This window comes from Notamacropus eugenii, chromosome 4 (assembly GCF_028372415.1).
Source record: "Notamacropus eugenii isolate mMacEug1 chromosome 4, mMacEug1.pri_v2, whole genome shotgun sequence".
NCBI lineage: Eukaryota > Metazoa > Chordata > Mammalia > Diprotodontia > Macropodidae > Notamacropus > Notamacropus eugenii.
Genome location: NC_092875.1, coordinates 73,486,444 through 73,511,084, shown reverse-complemented (window position 1 = coordinate 73,511,084; position 24,641 = coordinate 73,486,444). Strand labels below are relative to the sequence as shown.

At 40.4% G+C, this 24,641-nt stretch overlaps 1 protein-coding gene across 3 annotated transcripts in view; it reads left to right on the top strand.

The window, feature by feature from the left end:
• Window positions 1–23,409, top strand: part of SAFB2 (scaffold attachment factor B2) — an 85,032-nt gene extending 61,623 nt beyond the window's left edge. For all 3 annotated transcript variants that reach the window (XM_072601900.1, XM_072601897.1, XM_072601901.1), the window contains 2 exons: window positions 21,821–21,895; window positions 22,714–23,409. In XM_072601900.1, the coding sequence (XP_072458001.1) occupies window positions 21,821–21,895; window positions 22,714–22,858 (220 nt within the window). In that variant the 3' untranslated portion in view covers window positions 22,859–23,409. The remainder of the gene's footprint in view (window positions 1–21,820; window positions 21,896–22,713) is intronic.
• The last annotated feature ends 1,232 nt before the right edge of the window (window positions 23,410–24,641 follow it).

Genomic DNA, 24,641 nt, shown 5'->3' with positions numbered 1-24,641 from the left:
TCCTATCAGCTCCTGACTCCCAAATTGATATCTCTCCCCCTCCTGTCCCTCCCCCTCTCTTCAGAGCTCCTGTACAGTGTTTCTAACAGCCTGCTGGAGGTCCCTTTGCTCCTCCCAAATCCCCCCAAATCCATCCCAAAGCTGGATTCATCACCTTCCCTTCTCAGCCTGCTCCTTCCCTTTCTATCAAGACTCCCTTTTTCTGTTAAGGGCACCACCATTTTCCCAGTCATCCGGGCTGGAAGCCTCAGCCAAAGTCATCTTTGACTCTTCCCACAGTCCCCCACCCCCATTCTGTATTCAATCTGTTCCTAAATCCTGCTGTTTCAATATGCACAATTTCTCTCTTCTGCATCCCCTCCTCTCCACTACTGAGGCAATGTTAGTTTAGCTCTTCCTTGCTTCTCACCTAGACTCTCATAAAAGCTTTCTGAATGCTCACTCTGCCTTCAGTCCCCTTCAAATCCCCCCCAGCCTCCTACACCTCTGTCCTATTGCCCCTGTAAATCTTCACAGAATCTTAGAGCTGGAAGGGCCCCCAAGGGCATCTGGTCCAATTTATGCCTGAACAGGAATGCAATCTGCAACATTCCTCACAAGTAGTCTTCCAGAATTCTCTTGTAGGCCTCCAGGGATGGGGAACTCACTACCTTAAGAGGCAGCCCATTCCATTTTTGGATAGTACTAATCATCTATTAGGTTTTCATTGATATTGAGTCTAACTTGACCACTCTGCAATTCTAGTCTCTTGCTACTCTCTGAGGTAAAGAAGGACAAATTTAATCTTTATCTCTCTTATGCATAATAACCCAGAACTGAGCAAAATATTTCAGATGTGGTCTGACTAGGATAGAGGAAAAGAAACTATCGTGGGGAGGGGTTGTTGTCTGAGACTGTGATTTTATCATCAGGGGCACTCCTGATATGGAAATAATTCCCTCTACTGAGGTACATTAGCAACTTCCAAATCAGTAAGCATATATTAAGCACTCACTATATGCCAGGGCCTAGACTAAGAATCTTAGACAGTCGCCTGTGTTACTGAGAGGTTATGACTTGCTCACAGTCACTAATCCAATATAGGTTAGAGACAGAATTTGAACCCAGGACTTTCCGATTCCAAAGCTACCCTCTAGCCCCTCCACCATACTGTCTCTTATACCTCCACTTACTTAACATAGCCTGATTGTACCATATTGCTAAATTGACTCGTCATGAACATATGGTCCATTAAAACTTCTTCAGACTGTTTTTGCTTGGTCATCCCCAGCACTTAGCACAGAGCTTGGCACACAGTAAATGTTAAATAAATGCTTGTTGATTTATCTCGTCATTTGCCTGCTCAAAAATCTCCAGTGTCTCTCCATTCTTCTCTCCCAGTTTCTGTTGTGGACAGGAACAGGCCATAGGTTGGAAGCCTTGGTTCCACTTCTACTCTAACACTGGTTCACTGTGACCTCATCTCCCTGGGTTTCAGTTTCCCAACCTGAAAAATGGGCATAGTAATCCTAGCTCTCCCAATTTTTGGGTGTGAGGAAGAAACAAGGTCTGAGACATGAGGAGAGGAGAGGATGGAGGGGAGTGGATGGAGAGGAAGGGAGAAGAGGGAAGAGAAGGAGAGGGGAGAGAAAGGAAGGGGAGAAAAAGGGAAGGGAGGAAAGAATGAGGGGAAGGGAGGGGAAGGGAGGAGAGAAGGACTTGGCCTGTGCCACTAGAAGGCACAGTGGATAGACCATCAGATATGCCATCACAAAGACCTAAGCTCAAATCTAGCCTTAGAAACTCAGTAACCATAGTACTCTGGGTAAGTCACTTAGCCTCTCTGTGCCTCAGTTTCCTCATCTGTAAAGTGGAAGCATAATAACAGTATGTACCTCCCAGGGTTGTCATGAGGATAAAATGAGATATTTGTAAAGGGGTTTGCAAGCCTTAAAGTGTTATATAAATTCTAGATATTATTGTCATTATTAGCATCCTGGTGAGACTTATTACTAAGCCTTTGTGATGATATGAAAAGTACAGTAGATTTGTGGCAGCTAGGTGGTACAGTACATAGAATGCTCTGCTAGAGTCAGGAATTCCTGAGTTCAAATCCAGCCTCAGATGCTTATAAGCTAGGTGAGCCTAGGCAAGTCATTTAACCCCTGTTTGCCTCAGTTTCTCCATCTATCACCTACCAACAGTGTGGTTATTATGAACCTCAATTATTATTATCTCAAATGAGATAATAATTGTAAAGGGCTTAGCTTAGTGCCTGGCACATAGGAAGCAATATATAAATATTTGCTATTGTTATTATCTGATATCAAAAAGCCTGGGTTTGAATTATGACTTTCACACCTACTATGTGTGTGACTTTACCTAAATCACTCGTCTTCCCTTGGTCTCAATTTCCTCGTCGGTAAAATGGGGATGAAATTCAGAGCCCCACCTTCCTTTAAATCCTATCCCTCTCCTCCTCAAATGCATAATGTCTATTTGATGTCTCTTATAAAGCTGGGTTTCCACACCACCTTGTGTTACTATAAACCCCCTTGATGTCATGTCTTACTTGGGAATTCCATAAGGGTTTGGGGTTGGGGGGGAGAGTGGGAAAGGGAGGAAATTCAAGGAATAATAGATCTAAAGAGAGCAAAAAAGTCTGTCTACTTAACAGAATAGTTTGATGAGTAACTCATGTAGAGCTATGCAAATGATTATGCAAATGACTATGCTACCAAAGTCAGGCTTTTTGTCAGCCTACCTCTCAATTTATCAGTGAGGAAAAGGCTGAACAATCCCTGATTGGATAGTCTAGATTCAGTCTGAGGTGGACTTAATGGGGAAAGGTGTTAGAAAAGAGAAGTGGGCTGGTGAGGTGGTTGCCAAGGCTCCTTCTCCCACGCCCCCACCCCCATGATCCAGCATTCCAGGATTCAGGGAATTTCAGGACTGGGATCTTAGAGGGAATTTCATCTGTCTCTTTGGTCATAGGTTCACAGTCTTTCAGGGCTTGGAGAAGTACAATCCCCTCATTTTAGAGATGAGAAAAATGAGACTCAGGAAGAGGAAGTCATTTGTCTAACATCACACAGTTAATACATGGCAAAGCTAGAACATGAACCCTAGTGTTCTGACTTCATATCTGGTATTTTCCCATCATTCTCCTCTATATGTTATGCTGCCTTGAAACCTCAGAGACAAAGGATCATCATAGAATTTAGAGCTGGAAGAAACTTTGGAGATCATTTAATCCAGCTGTTTCACTTCATTTATTTATAATTTTAATTTTTAATTAGTGAAAATCTATTTTTTTCTCCCTCTTCCCCACTGAGAAACAAAGAAAATCAACAGCCTTGTAATAAATATGTAGCCAAGTAAAACAAATTCCTTTGTTGTCCATGTCTAAAAAAACACGCCTCCTTCTTCTCTACCCTGCGTCTATCACCTCTCTGTCAGGTAGTGGGTAGCATCCTTTATCACTGGTCCTTTGGAGTCATAGTGTCTCATTGTGTTGCTCAGTTCTTAGGTCTTTCAAAGCTGTTTTTTTTTTCTTTACAATTTCCTTTTTTTTCCTTTCCTTTCCTTTCCTTGTTTTAATTTTATAAATTATTCTGGTTCTGCTTCCTTCAGTCTGCATCAGTTCATGCAAGTCTCAGGTTTCACTGGACCCATCCCTTTTGCCAATTCTTATAGCAGTAGTGTCAAATTCAAATGTAAATGGACCCCTCAAAGCTGCAAATTGACGTGGAAAACCACAAATCAACATTATCTGTGTTGTGTCGTATTTTTATGTACTTTGTTAAACATTTCCCAATTACATTTTAATTTGGTTCATTCTTGGGTGTTGTGGGCCCCTTGCAGCCTGAGTTTGACACCTCTGTGACTTACAACACAATAGTATTCCATTTCACTCACATATCGTAAGTTGTTCAGCCATTCATTCCCCAGTTGATGGATGCCCCCTCACTTTCTAGTTCTTTGTCATCACGAAAAGAGATGCTATAAATATTTTTTTTTCCACATGAGTTCTTTTTTTCTTTTTTGATCTCTTTGAGAATAGAGCCAGTTGTCTCATTTTAAAGAGGAAGGAATTGAGGCCCAATGCTGACTTTCTTTGATCACCCTCCACAGCCAAGTTGTATTCATTCTGCCTCCATTATGTCCTCCACCTCTGCCCTGTCTCTCTATTGTCATTGTTACCCCTCTAGCTCAGACCCTCATCTGAGATATTGCAATAACTTTTTACCTGGTCTCCCTGCCTTCATTGTCTCTCCTTTCCAATTTATCCTTCACAGGGCAACTCTCTAGCTCAAAAAACTTTAAGTGACTTTCTCTTTCCCATAGGATAAAATAAACAACCTTATCTTGCCCTTTAAGGGCCTTCATACTCTGGCTCTGAATTTCCAACTAAAATGAATTGTTCTTCAACCTCCATTCTTCTCTGGCCCTTTGCTGCCTCTAAGTATTCTGACAGGTTTTTCCTCAATCTAGAACCTGATGACCTCTAACGTCCTTTCCATTTTATAATCTATGCTCCTATCTTTATTCTTGCCTATTCACACCCTTCTCTTTCAAGGTCCAGCCCAGCTTCTACTTCCTCCTAGAAGCATCCTCCCAACTTTGGATGAAAATGATCACTTTCTCCTCAAACTTCTCATTGTCCTTTGCTTGGCTCTCACCTGTGTTCCCTTCACGTTCTCATGTCTGTCATTCCCACGTACTCAGGCAGGTCTCTTCTTCCTCCCCCTCTCCTCATGTCTATTCCTTGATTTCAGGCAAAGACTTGAGTCATTTTTCATTTTTGTATCTACAGTGCTATGCATATACTAGGTGCTTAAATGTAGTGCGCTTGAATTTCATTCTTGACAAAATTCTGGAATACATTATTAAAGGGATGGTTTATGAACATTTAGAAAGGGAAAGAGAAATCATTAAGAGCTAGCATGGCTTCTTCAAGAATAGGTCATGCCCAAGTGATTTTTTTTGACAGGGTTACAAAATTGGTCCTATAGATCTAATATGTTTAGATTTAAGCAAGGCATCTGACAAAGTCACCTACTCTTCTTGTTAGAACAGAATTCAGAATTGCTTGAGTTAGCAGACCCAAAGAATAGACATTTGACAATGTCTACTCAGAAGAACATCCCTGGCAGAGTGCTCCAGGGACCTATTCTTGGTTCTGTGCTGTTTAGTATCCACAACTTAGATAACAGTGTAGATGGCCCTGTTGAGGATAAAATGCTGGGCTTGGAAAATAAGGATAATAATAGCACTTACCTCCCAAGGTTGTTGTGAGGATCAAATGGGATAATATTTGTAAATAGCATTGGCAAAACATCAAGGTTTCCTATAAATGCTGGCTCTTATTATCATTTTATCAATATTTGGAGATAACATGAAGATTAGGATGGTTAACGTGATGAATGAAAGAATCAGGATCTAAAAGTATTTCCACAGACTAGAATAATGTACCACATCTACTTAGATTATGTTTGACAGAGATGAATGTGAAATCTTACACTAAGGTTCAAAACTGCAACTAGTTCATGTGAAAAAGATCTGAGGGTTATGGTGGACTTTTAGTTCAATATGAGCTTATGTGGGACAGGGTTGCTAAAAAAGAGAAAAAGCTAATGCACTTTTAAGTCTGCTCTTAGAGTCCAGGTAACTCATGATGAAACGTGCTTCCCACCTTCTAATAAAAATGTCATGGACTCAGGGGCCAGATTGAGATTTTTTTTTTTAAACATAGCCAGGGGAATTTATTTTGTTTGACTGTGCATATTGGTGGGCAGCAAGGTGGTGAAGTGGAAGCATATTGGTGGACATCCTGGAGTGAGGAAGACCTGAGTTCAAATCCAAACTCAGAGACTTACTAGCTGTGTGACCCTGGGCAGGTCACTTATCTCTGTTTGCCTTAGTTTCCTCATCTGTCAAATGAGCTAAAGAAGAAAATGGCAAATCACTACAGTATCCTTGCCAAGAAAACCCCTACTGGGGTCACAAAGAATCAGACGTGATTGAACCTACTGAACAATAACAATGATACACATTTGTTATAAGGATTGTGTTTTTCTTTTTCAATGTGAGGGGGAGAGGAGGTAGATTTTTGTTCATTAAAAAAAAATTAACTAAAAAAAAGAGAAGGCCTAGAATACAGGACTAGAAAAGTGAGGGTTCCATTGTACTCAACCCTGGTCAGACCCTATTTAGGGTCCTATATTCCTTTCTATGTGTCACATTTTAACAAGGCCATAGGCAAACTGGAGAAAATCCAGACAAGGAAGATTTGGACAGACTAGAGATTGTCATGCAGGGTTATGTGAAAAAACTGGGGATGTTTGACCTGGAGAAGGGAAGACTTAAGGGGAATATGATAGTTTTTTTTTTTTTTTTGAGGCAATTGGGATTAAGTGACTTGCCCAGGGTCACACAGCTAGTAATTGTCTAAGGTCAGATTTGAACTTGGGTCCTTCTGACTCCAAGGTCAGTGCTCTCTCCACTGTGCCACCAATGTGCTCTGAATATGATAGTTATTTGGGATATTTGAAGGGCTATCATATAGAAAAATGATTGTACTCATTCATACAAGTTGAGGACAAAACTAGGAAAAGTGGGTCCCTCCCTCCAGTGATCAGAAGCTCACTACCTTTTCAGGCATCCCATTCCACTTTGAATGGCTGTCATTGTTAGGATGCTTTTCATTAGAATGACCTAAAATCTTTTTGCCGTTTTCCTCTATATCTCCCAGTTCTATCTTCTAGGGCCAGGAAAATTAAGTTTCATTAGTCTTCTACAGGGTAATTTCTTTCTCTGTCTCTCTATCTCTCTCTCAGGCAATGGGGGTTAAGTGACTTGCCCAGAGTCACGAAGTAAGTGTCTGAGACTGGATGTGAACTTAGGTCCTCCTTACTCTAGGGCTGATATTCTATCCAGTGCACCACCTACCTGCCCCTACAGGGCAATTTCTTAAAATTAACAAATAAAAAACAAAAAATCTTGAAGATAAATACCATGAGGCTTGAGTTTCAGTTCTGTCACTCAAGTCCCTCCCTCTCTCGGAACCATAGTTTCCCCAACTGTCAAATGAGAGCACTGGGATAAATACTCCAGATCAGAGGTGGGGAACCGCCACATGTGGCTTCCTATGTCCTCAGGTGCAGCCTTTTGACTGAGTCCAAGTTTTACAGAACAAATTCTTTTATTAAGGTAATTTGTAGGGCTATAGGTGGCCTTGAGGCCTCAGGTTCCCCATCCCTGGTTTAGAACCTTAAAATATTGAGCCCTGGATCTTTCAGGGACCGTAGAGATCCTCTATAGATTCTGGTTCTCGTTTTCCCTGTCTATAAAATAGTCTATATTCTACTGATCTCCCGGGGGGGTTTGGGAGAAGACAGAAGGAAAAATGTAAAACTCTCTCCCCATGAATTGTTATTATGAGACTGTGTGAGCTCCTAAGTACTTAGAGATCATTGGTCTCTGGCTACTGAGTGAGGTGACTGGGAACAGAATGAGGGGCTCTTCTATGCTTGAAGGGACTTATGTGCACCTGCAAACCAACATTTGATGTCTCTGCTGCTTCATTGGTTTTCCACCTGTTTCTCTGCAGTAGTTCAAGTTGATCTCTGAGTTGGTCAGAGAAATTCTCACATCTTTGATTTTTTTCTTAGAGGGCAGAGTTCAATGGCTCCTAGGATTATTTTTCTCTTGCCCCATTGAGGGCCTGAAGATGCTCCTCCCTTCCCCTCTCCTAAACCCAGGTTCCACTGTCCTGAGGACATGGGACATTAGATACTGGGGCTACATTAATCATGTATCTGACTCCAAGGATGCAGCCATTGAGCTTTCCCTCCCTATGCACTCCCTCCACTCCACTTCTAGCTCTGGCCTTATCTCTAATTCTGTGGATGACCCTGAGGAATCTCAAAGTCTCAAGTCCTTCTAGCTCTGACATCTGGTGATTCTAAGTTTCTATTATTCTAGACGTCTAAGATTTTATGATCATATTATCTAAGGGTGAAAGAGTCTACCATGTTACATTTCTAAGGGTCTTATCAGGTTCTGAAATTCTGTGATTGTGATTCTAAGGATCTGCTATTCTAAGCATAACTTTTGTGTCAGAGGCTCTCTCTTTATGGGAAAGTCCCAGGTTTACTTTGGGACTCTCTCACTTAATCTGGATTGTTTGCCCTGGTGAGGCAGAAAATGACATCTTCTGGAGCCCTCCAATGGAAGCACCTGCTACCCTTACAAGCACTCTGTTCATATGGCATAAAATAAAGAACATAATTATAAGTCTCATACCCAGGCCTAAAGAGAGTTAAGGAAACTCCTTTCTTGGGAGACAGACTTTCAGACCTCAAATTATTTTATAAAAGAACAATTATCAAAAGCATTTGGTATTGGGGAAAAAAAACAACGGCTTGAAAAGTACAACAAAGGAACAGATTAGAAATGGAAGAATCAGAAATAATTGAACTCAATTACCCAATATTTGATAAACCCTAAAACATAAATTACCTAGGAAAGAACTTCCTGTTTAACAAGGACTGCTAGAAATTTGGAAAGCAGTCTGCCACAAAATTGGCCTAGACCAACATTTTACACCATATTCCATAATAAATATAAAATTATGACATCAATAATAATGATCTCACCACCAAAAAATATTAAAAGAGAAGCAGCTCATATGCCTTTCCCAGCTACGAGCAGGCAATAAATTCTTAAGCAGACAAGAGATAGAGCCAATTACAAAAGATAAAATAGATAATTCTGATTACATGAAATTGAAAAGCTTCTGCACAAACAAATTGAACACATCTGGGAAGCAATAGACTTTGAAAAAAAATTTTTGTATTAAATATCTGTGATAAGGGTTTGGTATCCAAGCTCTATAGACAACTATCAGAAATATATGAGGCCAAAAGATATTCCCCAATGGTGAAGAGAAGTCAATAGACATTTATTAGGATCCTTCTACATTCCAGGCGCTATGCAAAGTGCTAGGGATATGCCAATCCCTGCTCTCAATCTAACAGAGGAGTCAACAGGCAAATATTCATGTATTTGTTATGTTACTGGGATAACCAACAAAGAAGCAGGGTACTCTTACTAAGGGAAGTGGAGAAAGGCTTCTTGCAGAAAAAGTGAGATTTTAGCTGAGACTTGTAGGAAGCCAAGGAAGCAATGTGGCAAAGACAAGGAACAAGGGAGTTGAGTAAGAAAGAGCAAAGAAGTCAATGTCACTGGATTACAGGACTGTATATGACAAAACAGTTCTCAAAAGAAGAATGACGAGACGAGTAACAACCATATGAAAGAATGGTCCAAATCACTAAAACTAAGAAAAATTCAAATCAAAACAACTTTCAATATTTTACCTCACTCCTAGCAAACTAGCAAAGATGGCAAAAGATGAGAATAGTCCGGGCTGAGGGGTTGTGGACAGACAGGCACACTAATGCATTATTGATGGAGCCATGAATTGGTACAACCATTTTAAAAACTGATTTGGAATCAGGTGAATAAAGTGACTAAAATGTTCAAACCCTTTGACCTGGTGATTCCATGACTAGGCTTATTTCCCTAGAAGGTCATTGATGAGAAGAAAGTCCCCATACACAACAGAATATTTATAGCAGCGCCTTTTTGTGGTAGCAAAGAATTGCAAAGAAAGTAGATGTCCATTGATTGGAAAATAGCTAAATAAATTATGGTACATGAATGTAATGCGATATCACTGTAAGAAAAGATAGACATGTTGAATACACAGAAGTACAGAAACACATAAAATGATGCATTGAAGAGTAAGCTGAGCCAGAAAAACAACAGACTACAGCAATGTGATTGGAAAGAAAAATACCTTTAAAATGGTTGAAACTGAGCTTTGCAAAATGATAAAGAAAAAGCTTAGACCCCAAAGAAGAACAATCAGAAGACCCCCCCCTCCCCTTTTTCCTTTGAAGAGGTGGGGGTGGGGTGTGTGTGTCCACGGTGTGGAACATTTTGTATAATGTCACTTTTAAAAAAAATGTGCATATTGGTTTGTTCGGATTTTTCCTCTTTGTCACCTTCTAAAAATCCTTTGTTATAAGGGATGGCTTTCTAGGAGAGAGATAGGGGGGAAATATTGGTAATGTAAAATCAAAGGCTATAAATCAAGCTCTCTTTTGAAAAAGAGACTTTCTTTCTCCCTTCTGATGGGTCTCCTTTTCTCCTATTCCTAGAGACCTATACAATGTAACTTATAGTAATTCTCTTGGTAGGGTCCTATCAAAGGGGAAAGGTAAGAAGAAGCCCTTACTTTCCTCCCCTTTAGTTACCAGCTTTGTCTCCCGTTAGCATGCTACCAGTCTGTTATCTCTCTGCTCAATTATCTCTGAAGTCTAACTCACTCAAGCAGTGGGACAGTCAAGCAATTAATTATGCTGGTAGTCAATCAATAGAAATTAATTAAGCCCTTACTATGTACAAGGCACTGCACTATGTGTCCGAGATGCAAATAGAAATAAAACCAAAGACATTCCCTGACCTCAAGGAGCTTATAATCTTATAGGAGAAGGCAAAACACAAAAAAAGCTGAAAAAGGGGATGTGGGGGGAGGAAGTGTGGGGGAGAGGGAAGGTACCTGGTACAGGAGTATGATGTAGAGGTCCAAAAACAGTATAACTGATGGGAAATGGGGTACCCCAAATATTAGAGAAATTTTGACTTCTAGGAATCTGACAGCCTCTTGGCTGTTTCTATCTTCTGCTATACTTGGGTTCCAGAGCTTCACTGGACATACAAAGTCCCCTTAGGTGGCTGTGGGAACCTCTAATCATCTTACTTGACCAGTAGAACACCCCTCTCTAACCTGCTTCCCAAACTCCCCCTCAGAGCAGTAGCTTGGATCCCCAGTGGGTGGTTGACTACTTCTTCCTTCAAGCTTCTAGGAATAACTCTGAGGGGTCAGGGTCATTTCTAGTACAGTTGTTCAAGCACTTCCATCTGGTATGTCTTCCTCTCTACCCCCATTTATTATCAATTATCCAGCCAAAGGTAATTAGCTCGTGGAAAACAGTATTTATTTAGCAGGTATAAGAAAGTCAGTTGTCATAGAAACAATCCCTTCTAAAATCTAGGGCACACTTTGCTTCAACCCATGCAAGGTTCCTGGGGAGAATGGGTTCAGGCTTAGAACATACATGTGGCAAAGGAGTAACTCACAACTCTTGGTTTTGGAAAGTCTTTTTCTCCCTTTATGGGGCCTTTCATGTTCTTTCTGCTGAGCTCTGAGCATAGAGGTTCCTTTCCTTGGTAGTCAGTCAGTGAACATTATTGCATCTAATCTTTGTTCTTGGTCGTCAATGCAGCAGCTGCCATCAGCCATTGCTATTCTTGGGATACTATGTACCATCTGGAAGTCCAGCTCATTTAACTTTTCAAAGCTCATCAGGTTATCCTTTGGGTGGTAGTGTGTATAGGAGGTATGCAGTGAGGGATGAGGAGACAGAGACTCTCTTCTCCTTCCCCTGAAGCAACTTCCTGTGAGGATTTTGGATAGGGTTATCTGATCGCTGGACTGGTCTAGAGTCTAGATTCTTTTTTTTTTTTTTATTTTGTAATGTTTAACAATCACTGCCATACAATTGTGATTTTATCCCCCCCACCTACCCCCCACTCCCCCCCTCCCTCCCCACGACTGCATACAATTCTGTATAGATTCTACATATACTTTCCTATTGAGTATATTTTCACTATAGTCATGCTATGTAGTCAGACTAAGATAAATGAAAGAAATCGTATAACAAATCAGAACATGATACACAAACACATACACATACACAAACATGATCTGCTACAATATGTGAGTGACTTCCATATTTCTCTCTCTGAGTGTGGCAGGCATTTTGCCTTGAGATCCTCCATTGGGATTTTTTTTTTTTTTGGTAAGAAGTTCTTGTGTTATTACAAAAATCTAAGTCTACCAGAAAAAACTCTCACACACTGTGGTTGTTGCTGTGCATAAAGTTCTCCTGGTTCTGCTCCTTTCACTCAGCATCAGGTCATATAAGTCCTTCCAGGCCTCTCTGAAGTCTTCTTGTTCATCATTTCTTATGGCACAATAGTTAGAGTCTAGATTCTGAACTGACTTACTATTTTAGCCAATCTCCACAAGGTATGATTGATTTTCTTCAACCAGCCACAAGACATTCCCTGTCTGTTATCATCTGCTTTCATTCAATTCTTACTGGATGTAGTTTATACCTTTGATTGATTGATTCACTGGAGTTGTGTAGGAATTTAGTCATATCAAGTTTACACCTTTGATTGATTCTATAACTTAATCAAAGAGGCAGCCCTACCTGATAAAGGTATCAGGATGCAGAGCATCTTAATTACATAAACTAAGGCTGAAGGGGGGGGGTACTTTATTACACTAGGGTTCTATTTCCCACTCTTGGCTAGCTTAGAGTGAAAACATACATCAAGCATATGTATTCCCTTCCCCAGCATCCTAGTGCTCAGGTCAGCATCCCTCTAGAATATATGGGGGATGGTGCGGTTTCTATCTACTTGCCTTTCTGCCTTCTTTCCCTGGAACTGGTGAGGTGGGTTATGTAAATTAGCCTGAGCTATTTGTCAAAGATAGGGGTGGAGTGGGGGAAGCAATGACTCCTTGCAGTGATAGCATTTAAGACTCAGAAGCATAGAGGCAACCATGTCCCAGTGGTAAAGATTCATGTCTCTGATACATAAGATTCTATGATTTTTAAATTCTAACTCTCAGTATTCTAATTTGTCTTGGAGTTTAAAGAGAACATAGGTTTGAATCCCACTCCAGACACAAGTCTGAACTTCTTTGAGATTCTTTTCTCATCTATGAAATGGATAATGATATCTCTTATAATCACCTCAAAAGGTGATATGAGGATCAGTTGAGCAAATTGTAAAATTGTAGAGTACTTGGTACACTCTAATGAGACATGTAAATTGCCAGTTATTAATATTCTAAGGTTCTAGCTTCCAAGATTCTGTTATTCTAAGGTTCCACAATTCTGTGAACTCCAAATCCCCCTGCTTGGCCCTTCATAAGGCTTGGTCGTAATTGCCAGAGACAGATCATAAAGTATCCCGAGGCAAGACCAGGCTCCTTAATCTACTGCCCTAGTCACAGTGCCTTCTTCCCGGTGTCCACTTGGCTTTTAATAACGGTTTAATGAAAAACCCAGAATTAATTGGAAGTGGCACCAGACACTCTCAGGGCCCACTGCAGGCTTCTTGACATCCATGTTTTATAAGCCATGTGCCAGAGTGAGTTTGCTGTTCCCAGTCCCTGAGGATGATGAGTCAGATGGAAGGAGGGCAGGGACCAGGGCCCTGACATGGTGGCTAGATCCTTGGAGACCTCATCTGGCAGAGAGATATTCTTTCCTATAGCCATATCTTCTCTGAGTCCCTGCTGGGTACCTCACCCACTGCCCAGGCTAAGAGGGAGATGGAGATGAACAAATTGCAGTCCAGAAGAAATCTCATCCACTCACCTCATTCTACAAATGAGGAAACTGAGGCTCAGAGAAGCCAAATAAATTGCATTAGATCACACAGTTCATAACAGAGCTGGGATGTTAACGTGTCCCGATGCTCAGAAGTATGACAGGGGAGATAGGATACGCATACACAAAAACTATAATAATAGTAGTAACTGGCATTTATATGCTGACTTACAGTTTAAAAATGCTTTACATTGATTATCTCATTTGATCCTATCAATTGCTCTGTGAAGGAGGGAGACATGGTTCTCCCCATTTAATAAGTGAGGATATTGAGACCCAGAAAGATGAGTAGCTTAACCAATGTGACACAGAGCACACAGCTGTAGAGTTAGGGTCTTCAAATTCTAAATCCAAAGCTTTCTCTGCTGTGGAGGTAGAGAATTTGAATTTTTTTTTGAGGCAATGGGGTTAAGTGACTTGCCCAGGGTCACACAGACAGTAACTATCTGAGGTTGGTCTCAAATTCAGGTCTTTCTGACTCTAGACTTGTGCTCTATCCACTGAGCTACCTAGCTGCACCTTATTGTTTTTGTTCCTTTATTTAGGAGTAGAGGAGAGCTGAACATGGTAGGGGGAGGGGCATGGGAGGGAAGGATCCAATGGAGAGGGAGAGGTTGGCTATGGGAGAGGAAGGTTGATGGGTTAAGTTCTCTGAGGATTCAGTCCAGAAGGTGGGATCTGACTGCCCAAGTGAAGGAATGAGCCTTGGCAAGATATCTTTTTCTCTAAAATGCCACCACCACTAGCAACAAGGAATGCTAATTAAGAACCATCCATGTCAATAACAGAAATTATATGATTATCTCAATAGATGTAGAAAAAGCCTTTGACAAAAATACAGCACCCATTCCTATTAAAAACAATAGATAGCATAGGAATAAATGGAGCTAACCTCAAAATGATAAGTACTGTTTATCTAAAACCATCAGCAAGCATTATTGGTAATGGGGATAAGCTTAAAAGCCTTCCCAATAAGATGAGGGGTGAAACAAGAATTTCCATTACCACCACTATTATTCAATATTGTACTAGAAATGTTAGCTATAGCAAAAAGAGAAGAAAAATGAATTAGAATAGGCAATGAGGAAACAAAACTATCACTCTTTGCAGATGATATAATGTCATACTTAGAAAATCCTAGAGAATCAACTAAAAAACTACTTGAAATTATTAACAACCTTAGCAAAGTAGCAATATACAAAATAAACCCACATAAATCATCAGCATTTCTATATATTACCTATAAAGTACGGCATCAAAAGACAGAAAGAGAAATTCCATTTAAAATAGCTATAGACAATATAAAAATACTTGGGAGTCTGCCTGCCAAGATAAACCCATGAACTATATGAACACAACTTTAAAACACTTTTCACACAAGTAAAGTCAGATCTAAACAATTGGAAAAATATTAATTACTCATGTGTAGACTGAGTCAATATAATAAAAATGGCAATTCTGCCTAAATTAATCTATTTATTTAGTGCTGTACAATCAAACTATCAATAATTATTTTATCGAGATAGAAAAATAATAACAAAATTCATCTGGAAGAACAAAAAGCTCAAGGATAATCAAGGGAATCAATGAAAAGAGTAATGCAAAAGAAGGTGGTCTAACTATACCAGATCTCAAACTGTTTTACAAAATGGTAATTATCAAAACAATCTGGTACTGGCTAAGAAGTAGAGTGATGGATCAGTGGAATAGATTAGGTAGAAATTACATTATAGTAAATGACCATAGTAATCTAGTATATGATAAACCCAAAGGTCCAGGCTTTTGGAACAAAAACTCATGATTTGACGAAAACTGCTGGAAAACTGTAAAGCAGTATGGCAGAATATATCACACTGTACACCACGATAAGGTCAAAATGGGTATGTGATTAACACCTAAAGTATATTATCATAAACTGGAATTGTGGCAGCAGTGGGATTCAAACCCATGCCTTCAAAATGACTGGAGCCTAAATCCAGCACCTTAGACCACTGAGCCACGCTACCACCATAAAAAGGCAGCTAGGTGGTACAGTGGATAAAACACTAGTGCAGGAGTCAGGAGGACCTGAGTTCAAATCTCACGTCAGACATTTGATACTCACTAGCTGTGTGACCTTGGGTAAGTCACTTAACCCCAACTGCATCATCCTGAGTCATCTCCAGTCATCCTGATGAATATCTGGTCACTGGATTCAGACGACTATGGAGGAGAAGTAAGACTGGTGACCTGCACAGTCCTCCCTCATTCAGAACAAAGTCAAGTGTAAGTCATGTCATTATTTCTCTGATGGCATGGTCTTCTTTGGCATTGAAGGACAAACACAGACACACATATTATCATGAGCAAATTAAGTGAGCATAGAATAGTTCATTGGCCAGATTTATGGTTAAGGGAAGAATTTGGGACCAAAGAAGATATAGAGAGAATTACAAAATGTAAAATGAATAACTTTGATTATATAAAATTTAAAAGTTTTTGCACAAACAAAACCAATGCAACCAAAATTATAAGCAAAGCAGAAAACTGGAGAAAATGTTTGCAACAAGTATCTCTGATAAAGGCCTCATTTCTCAAATATATAGAGAACTGAGTCAAATTTATAAAAATACATGTCATTCCCCAGTTGATAAATGGTCAAAGGATATGAACAAGCAATTTGCAGACAAAGAAATCAAAGCTATCTACAATCATATGAAAAAAAGTTATAAATCAATATTGATTAGAGAAATGCAAATTAAAACAACTCTGAGGTACCACCTCATATGTCTCAGATTGGCTAATATGACAAAAAAGGAAAATGTTAGATTTTGGAGGGTATGTGGGAAAACTAATGCACTAATGCACTGCTGGTGGAGTTGTGAACTGATCCAATCATTCTGGAGAACGATTTAAAATTATGCCTAAAGGGCTATAAAACTGTGTATGCCCTTTGATCCAGCAATACCACTGCTAGATCTATATTCCAAAGACATCCAAGAAAAGGGAAAAAGACCTATTGGTGCAAAAATATTTACAGCAACTCTTTTTGTGATGGCTAAGAACTGGAAATTGAAGGAATGTCCATCGATTGGGGAATGGATAAATAAGCTGTGGTATATGATTGTAATGGAATATTATTGTGCCATAAGAAATGACAAGCAGGATGATTTCAAAAAACCTGAAAAGAGTTACACAAAGTGATGCATAGGGAAGTGAACAGAATCAGGAGAACATTGTACATAGTAACAGCAATATTGTTCAATGAAGAACTGTGAATGACTTACCTATTCTCAGCAATACAATGATCCAAGACAACCCCAAAGGACTAATGATGAAGCAAATTATCCACCTCTGGGGAAAGAACTGATATTGTTTGAATACAGATTTAAACATGCTATTTTTCACTTTCATTTTTTCTTTTATTCAAGTCTTCTTGTACAAAATGACTAATATGGAAATATTATACATAATTGCTCAAGTGTAACCTATAACTGCTTGCTTACCATCTGAGGAAGGGGGCGGGGAGGGATAGAATATGGAACTTACAACTTTAAAGAAAAATGTGTTTTGTTTTTTTTAAAGAACCATCCATGTGTAGAGTGCTAGAGGTAGTAGAAAGTTTAACTAAGACCAGGACTCTACCCTCGTGGAACTTACAGCCTGGTCAAGGCTAACTCTTATACATAGCATCACTTGTCAAGATAAGCTACTGGACTGAGGTCTTTTCTTGAGTTAAACTGCCAAGCATTCAAACTCAACTATAGAAAGTGCAACTTGGATGGGCTGACCATGGCATTCAAATGCCAATTATTGTGTTTGTCCTTCATTTTCAAAGACCATGACATCAGAGAAATGATGACATGACTTGTACTTGACTTTGTTTTGAGTGAGAGAGGGCTGTGCAAGGTCACCAGCCTCACTTTCTCTTCCTGAGCCATCTGGATCCAGTGAACAGATAGTCATCAGGATGACTGGAGACAGCCCAGGATGCAATGAGAGACCTTGGCCTTTCTTCAAATGTCAATTATGTGTTTACCTAAAAGGCCAATTGTGTGTTTACCAATGGAGAATTCACACAACACAAAAACTCACAGGGAAATCAGAGGATTCAATACAAGGACTTGCTCAAGGTCTCTCTAAAGAACTTTGGAACCAATTATGTGATATGGGAGACACTGGCAAAGGACCATCCAGTATGGTGTGCCCACATCAAAGAAGGCAGTGTGTTCTGTGAGCAAAACAGAATTATAGTAGCTCAATAGAAACATGAAATATACAAATTTAGAGACATCTCCACTCCTAGTGTTTGTGTGGACTATTTGTGCCTGACCTGTGGTACAGCTTTCCGGGCTCACATTGGTCTGATCAGTCACAGTCAGACACGTGGTACCTGGACTCCAACATAATGATGTCATTTTGGTCCCCTTTGAAAATGAAAGACAACAACCAACATGATAAGAAACGTTGGGAACATTTTCATTAGAGAATCAGCCTTGGAGTTAGGCATAATAATGAATAATTGCTAGCACTGTTAGAGCATTTTAAGGTTTTTGAAGGACTTTACCAGTATTATCTTATTTAATTTTCACAACAACGCTGCAAAGTAGATGCTGTTATCAATATTTTTTTTTTTTTTACAAATGAGGGAACTGAGGCAGACAGAGAGGTGAGGTCATTTGCCTGAGGTCACTCAGCTAGAAAGTGTCACATCTGAAGTCAGGTCTTCCTGACTCAAGGTCCAGCACTTTGTTCACTGCACCACACCTAGCTGCCTGGGGAGACCTGGGTTCAGGTGCCATCTCTGCAATATACTGGTTATGGGACATAACCTCAGGGAAGTCCCTAAGTTTCTCCAAGTTGTATTTGTGTTCATCTCTGCGGGCAGAGGGAGTTTCATTTTGAGAAGTTCCTTATACCAGTGAAATCACAGGTTTGATCCCCCCAAATCATATGATATGTTCAACAGAGAGGTATAAAGTGAAAATGGACCTAATGGTAACCTGTATCACCTACTTCACATTAAAGTTTCTTTGTTATTTTGAGACTGAGGCTCCCTATTTTGCCCAGGCTGGAAATGCAATGGCCATTCATACGTCTGGTCCTAATACTGATTGGCACAAAAACTTCAGTCTGCTCCATTTTTCTGACCTAGGGTGATTTGCCCCTCCTTAGACAACCTGAATGATCTGCTGCACTCAGGAGCTTGCCATATTGGTTCTGCATTTAGCTTAGATACCCAATTAATCTGAGCCCAATTGCTGCTCAGAACTCCTGAGCTCAAATGATCTACCAGATCTCAGCCTCCCCCAGAAGCAGAGATTATAGGCATGTACCACCTCCTTGCCCTACCTCACATCAGTAGTTTGTGAGCATTTTTCCCACAAAAATCTTCTCATGATGCCTCATTATAGTGTAATGAGATGACTCTGGGTTTTTTTTAAAATTATGCCAACAAAATTCACATTTTGTCAGTTTCTACCATAAGTATGGTCCTGGAATCAGGCTAGGTGTGCTTTTTAAAGACCAGTCTAGTTCAGCATAGAAAGTTTCTATAAAGCAGCCAGTGGTCTGGTCCACTATGTGATGAATTCTTTGGCCATAGCAATCCATGAAACAAAGAAAAACGTCCAACAGTCCTCAGTCCTTTTGGGCCATCTGCTTCTGCAAAGATGGTGGCAGAGTAGCAGAAATGAGGACAGATGGTGCTAAGAATCACAGAGTTTTTAGACCATCTATAAATATTAACTTAACCATTGGGACTCTAAATGTGAGATCCACACATTGGTCCAAAAGCCATTGGATTGACCCACCACTGGAAAAACTGAATCAAATAACTCTTTGGGATGTTTGGAGTAAATGAAACCAGGTGATATAAGGATGCTGAAGCCCAATGGAAGGATGTCTCTCAAGAACTTCTTGAAGAGGTGGGGCTGATTTTTTTTTTTTGTCACATGCCCAAAGGCAACCACAAATATTATTATTTGTATTTCCGGAGCCTAACACAGGGTGTGGCATATAATAAACCTTAAGAGATACTTATTTATTTTTTCATGCGACACTTGGTCATCTGCCATTACAATGCTCTCATGGTAAGTATAAGCAAAAAAAATCAGCATGAACGTAATTGCAGCTTATGTACCAACAGCTGTTGCAGAGGATGAAGATATAGAGAAATTCTATTAAGAACTTGATAACATACTCTAAAGTAAATCAACATATATTTTAATACTCAGAGGCTTCAGTGAGAGGGTGGAAATAGGGGGAGATACCCCCATCAAATGTTGGAAAATATAGTTCAAGATCAAGAGACAAAAGAGGACCACATAGACTACATGAAAGTCTCTCTTGATATACATAAACATATATAAACATATACATGTATATTTAATGAATGCTTTATTGAAAGAGAGAGGTGGAGGAAGAGGGAAAAGAGAGGAGAGGAGAATGATGGAATATCACAGTTCTCAAAGAATCAACATTTTGGGTTACATAAAGGGCAACAGAGAGACTTATGATGCAGGGGTGGGGGGATGGAGAGGGAAACCCTAGGCAGCAGCACAGTAGCAGTGACATATTGTGCTCAAAAAGAGAAAAAGAATTGGGCTAATTATGTAGTGAGAGCAAGAGATAATGGACCACCCATGTACTGCATTAAGCAATGGTACTCACGTAATAGTAAGTGATTTGGAGTGGATAATTTGTGAGAGGTTTGTGGGGGGGACAAGGATAAAAGGGCTGTGCCAGAGAAAGGGAGATTTTGTAGTTCCTGTTATGTAAGTGTGACCTTGGGTAAGTCATTTCATCTCTTTGGGCCTCAGTTTCCTCATCTGTATAATGTGTTTGGATTAGTTGAGCTCTCTATTAAAGATCAGCTAGAGATAACCTTCCAGTTCTAAACAGATGATTTTATGGTTCCTTACAAATGGACATTGATGTGAAGTGGTCAATGCATCCCACCAATGATTACGAAAGTTCAACTGGCTTCCTTTTCCTCATGGGGCACCTAGGAGTCTTTAAGAAAAGACTGAAGAAAAATGAAGAAAAATGAATTGGTCCAACTATTCTGGAAAGGGTGGGCAGCTATGTGGTACTGTGGATAGAGTATCAGGCCTTGAGTCAGGAAGGTAAGTCTTCCTGAGTTCAAATCTGGCCTCAGACACTTACTAGCTGTGTGACCTTGGGCAAGTCGCTTAACCCTGTTTGCCTCAGGTTCCTCGTGTATAAAATGAGCTGCAGAAGGAAATGGCAAACCACTCCAGAATCTTTGCCAAGAAAACCCCAAAAGCAGGTCATGAAGAGTCAGACATGACTGAAAAATATTAAAAAATTAAAAGTTAGAAAGCAATTGGAACTATATGCACAAAGTCCTTAAACCATGCATGCCTCTGACCCAGGGATGCTGCTGCCAGGCATACACCCCCAGAGAAATCAAAGACAGAGAAAGGACCCATATAGACAGAAATCTATATGCCAATAGTTTTTGTTGTAGTTAGTGATGGGAAACAAAGTGGGTGCCCATTAACTGGGGCTTGGCTGAACAAATGATAATATAGGACTGGGATGTAACATTATTGCACTGAAGGTGCCAAAAGGGAAAAATTCAGAGATACTTGGAAAGATGGGCATGAACTGATACAGAGTGAAGTGAGCAGAACCAGAGGAGGGCCAGTCATACAATGACTGCAAAAATGTAAAGGAAGGCAAACTTTGAAAGACTGAAGAAGGATGATCATGCCTTGAACAGAACTCCAGAAGGCTGATGGTGAACGGTGGCTTCCCACCTCTTGTTGGAGTGGAGAAGAGAAGTCTTAGGCTATGGATTTGTTTTACTTGACTATAGTCGTTTGTTACAATGAGAGGGGTATGTACAGAAAAAGACAGAGAGAGACAGAGACAGAGAGAGATAGAGAGAGAGATTTGGAACTGGAGATAATGATCGCAATGGAAAGGAAAGGACAAGAAAGAGAAGAGTGCCAATAAAACTATCGAAAAGATGGAGAAAACAAAAGGAAGTTCAGGAGGGTGGCTGGATAAGTCGAGCAGGGTTGGCACTCGTATTATTTAATACATACTTGAAAAAAGAAAGTGAATGGTACATAGTAGAGATTTATGATTCATATACAACCTTCTTTTTCTGCTCTTTGATGTGCGGACATGTTTGCTTGTTACATTTTCATTAAAAAATTTATTTTAAAAATGAAATTATAGTAGAATTTCAAGTCCCTGGGCAGGCAGAAGGGGACAGAGGTAAGATACTGTCCTTCAAAGACATTCTCCTCCACTCTAGTGAACAAGGAAGGTTTCTCTTGCTCCCCTAGGTCTCCTCCTACCTGTCTGATGACTTGTCAGCTTCTCCTTTGTGGATCTTCTTCTAGATCGTGCCCATTGACTAGGTAGGTATCCCCTACGGGCCTGCTTAGGGCCCTCTTTTCTTTTCTCTTATACTATAGCAACTCTCATGGATGTCAGTGTCATCTCTATGCAAATGATTCTCATATCTATTTATCTAGCCCTAATCTCTCTTATGATGTTTAAAAAGTTTGAGAGAGAGACATGGTTTCTGGGTAATTAATCAGTCCATTAATAATACTAGCATATTACCAATAAACCAGGCCTCGAATGTCAAAGAGAGGTCATGGGTGGGCTCTCAGTTTATATGACCTTGAAAGAGTGGGTGTTCCTGAGGGTGGCAATCAACTCTGATTGGTTAACAATTAATGAGAATGTGTTCGTTCGTTCTTCGTTGCCGAAGAAGACCATGCCATCAGAGAAAGAATGACATGACTTGCACTTCACTTTGTTTTGAGTGAGGGAGGGCTGTGCAGGTCACCAGCCTCACTTCTCCTCCAGAGCTATCTGAATCCTGTGACCAGACATTGAGAATCAGATAATGAGAATGAATATTACAAAGAGAGGCTGACCTAATGAGGGGCTGGGGGAAATGTGACTTTGACTATGTCATTTACTTCTAAATTGTTCAGCCTTGGGCAATTGAATCAAAGAATTTATCCCCACCCAAACCTGGGCGGAGCACAATGGGCTTCCCACCTGGGTGGGGTCTGAACAAGATTCTAGGGAGTTAATTCAGTCTCAGAATCAGCCACCTCCTTTAGAGGCTGAACCTTGAAATGAGGACTTTAATGCAAGGGGGAACTCTGAATCTTCCCTAATTATTGGTTATTAATAATCATTTCTCTCATTCTGATTTCAGTCTCACCTCCAACTGCCTATTGGACTTCCTGAACTGGATATCCTATAGACATATTCCCCCATTAAAGTGTGAGCTTTTAAAGAGCAGGGGCTGGTTTGTTGGTTTTTTTTTTTTTTTTGGCAGGGGAGGGATTGCCTTTCTTTGAAACTTAGCACAATTCCCAACACATAGTAGAAGCTTAACAAATGCTAGCTGATTGGCTGACATCTTAAACCCAACATGTCCAAAACTGAACTTCTTAGCTTTCATGCCTTTTCTGAATTTTCCCTGTTTCTTCCAAAGAAACCACCATATTCCCAGTCACCCAGACTTGCAAGCCAAGTACCATACCCAGCCCCTTATTTGCACTTATCACACATATCCAATATGCTGCTTATCTGTGCAGTTTTTACTTTCACACCATTTCTTACACGCTCACCTTCTCTCCTTTGACAGTGCCACTATGCCAGCCCATCTCACCCAAATTACAGCAATAGCCTGCTGGCTGTTCTTCCTGACTAAAGTTTCTCTCCACTGCAATCCATCATGCACTCAGTTGTCAAAGTGATCTCCCTAAATCACAGGTCAGGCCATGTCACTCACCCGCTCAGTAAACTCCACTGGTTATTACTTCTAGGATCAAATATAAAATTCTGTTTGGCATTTAAAGCCCTTTAGAGCCTGGCCCCTTCCTACATTTCCAATCATCTTACACTTCGCTCCCCTCCAGAAACTCTACAATCCAGCAGCACCAGCCTCCCCCCACGTTCCTGGAACATGACTCATTCTCTCTGGACTGTGACTTTTCACTGGCTGTCCCTTTTGCCTGGAATTCTATCCCTCCTCAAATCTGCCTCCTGGTTTCACTTGCTTCTTTCAAGACTCAGATCAAATCCCATCTTCACCTAGAGGCCTTTCCCAGTTACCCCCACCCACTCCTTTCCCTCTGAGTTTACCTTCCACTTATACATCATATATGTCTGGTATATGCTTGCCTGTTGTCTTCCCTATTAGAATGTGAGCTCCTTGGGGTCAGGGACCATTTTTAAAAAAAGCTTTCTTTGTGTCCCCAGCAGTGTGGGATATAGTTTAATAAATGTCAACTCTGCCAGCCTGCCTAAGGGATGGACAGACAGAACTTCTCTCTTAGTTTTGTCTTCTGTAAAATCAGGGGGTTGGACACTAGGTGATCCCTTAGGTTTCTTCCAACCCTAAATCTATAATCTTATGATTGGGCCTGAACTCAGTCTCCAAATAACATGACATTTGAAATTGTCAAGGAAACTGAGGTAACCAGTATAAGATCCTTGATTGAGAAGTGGAAGGGTTCGGTCTCCTCTGTTTTACAAAGAAGGATACTGAGGCCTAGAGAGCTTCATTGAATTGTTCAGTGGATAGAGCACTGCACCTGGAGTCAAGGAGATCTGAGTTCAAATCCAGCCTCAGACATTTGTGACCTTGGGTAAATCACTTAACCTCTGTTTGCTTTAAACTACTGGGGAAGGAAGTGGCAAACCACTCCAGTATCTTTGCCAAGAAAACCCCATGGACCACACTGGTGTGCTGTGATCCACCCAGTCATGAAGAGTTGGATACCACCGAACCCCATAGTGGGAATTAGGAGGCTGAGTAGGAATTCTAGTTCCTGTCCCCCCAGCTTCATTTTCCTCTCCACCATTCAATCCCTTCAAGGTCTATGCCTTCTATTCCCCCAGATTAGAGATATAGACGAGTGAGGACTGGGAGCAGGTTGATCATTCTTCTTTTAAAGATGTATCTTAATAACCCTTTTCTCTTCCCTATGTGTATCTGATGGACCGCCTCTGTAACAAAATTATAAAAAGAAAGAAAGGGTGAACATTTTTTATCAGGGATACATTGTTTGAACTGGACAGGATGTTCCAGGCCCAGTCTGGACCAGCCTAGAGGGAGGGAATGTGTAAGTCATA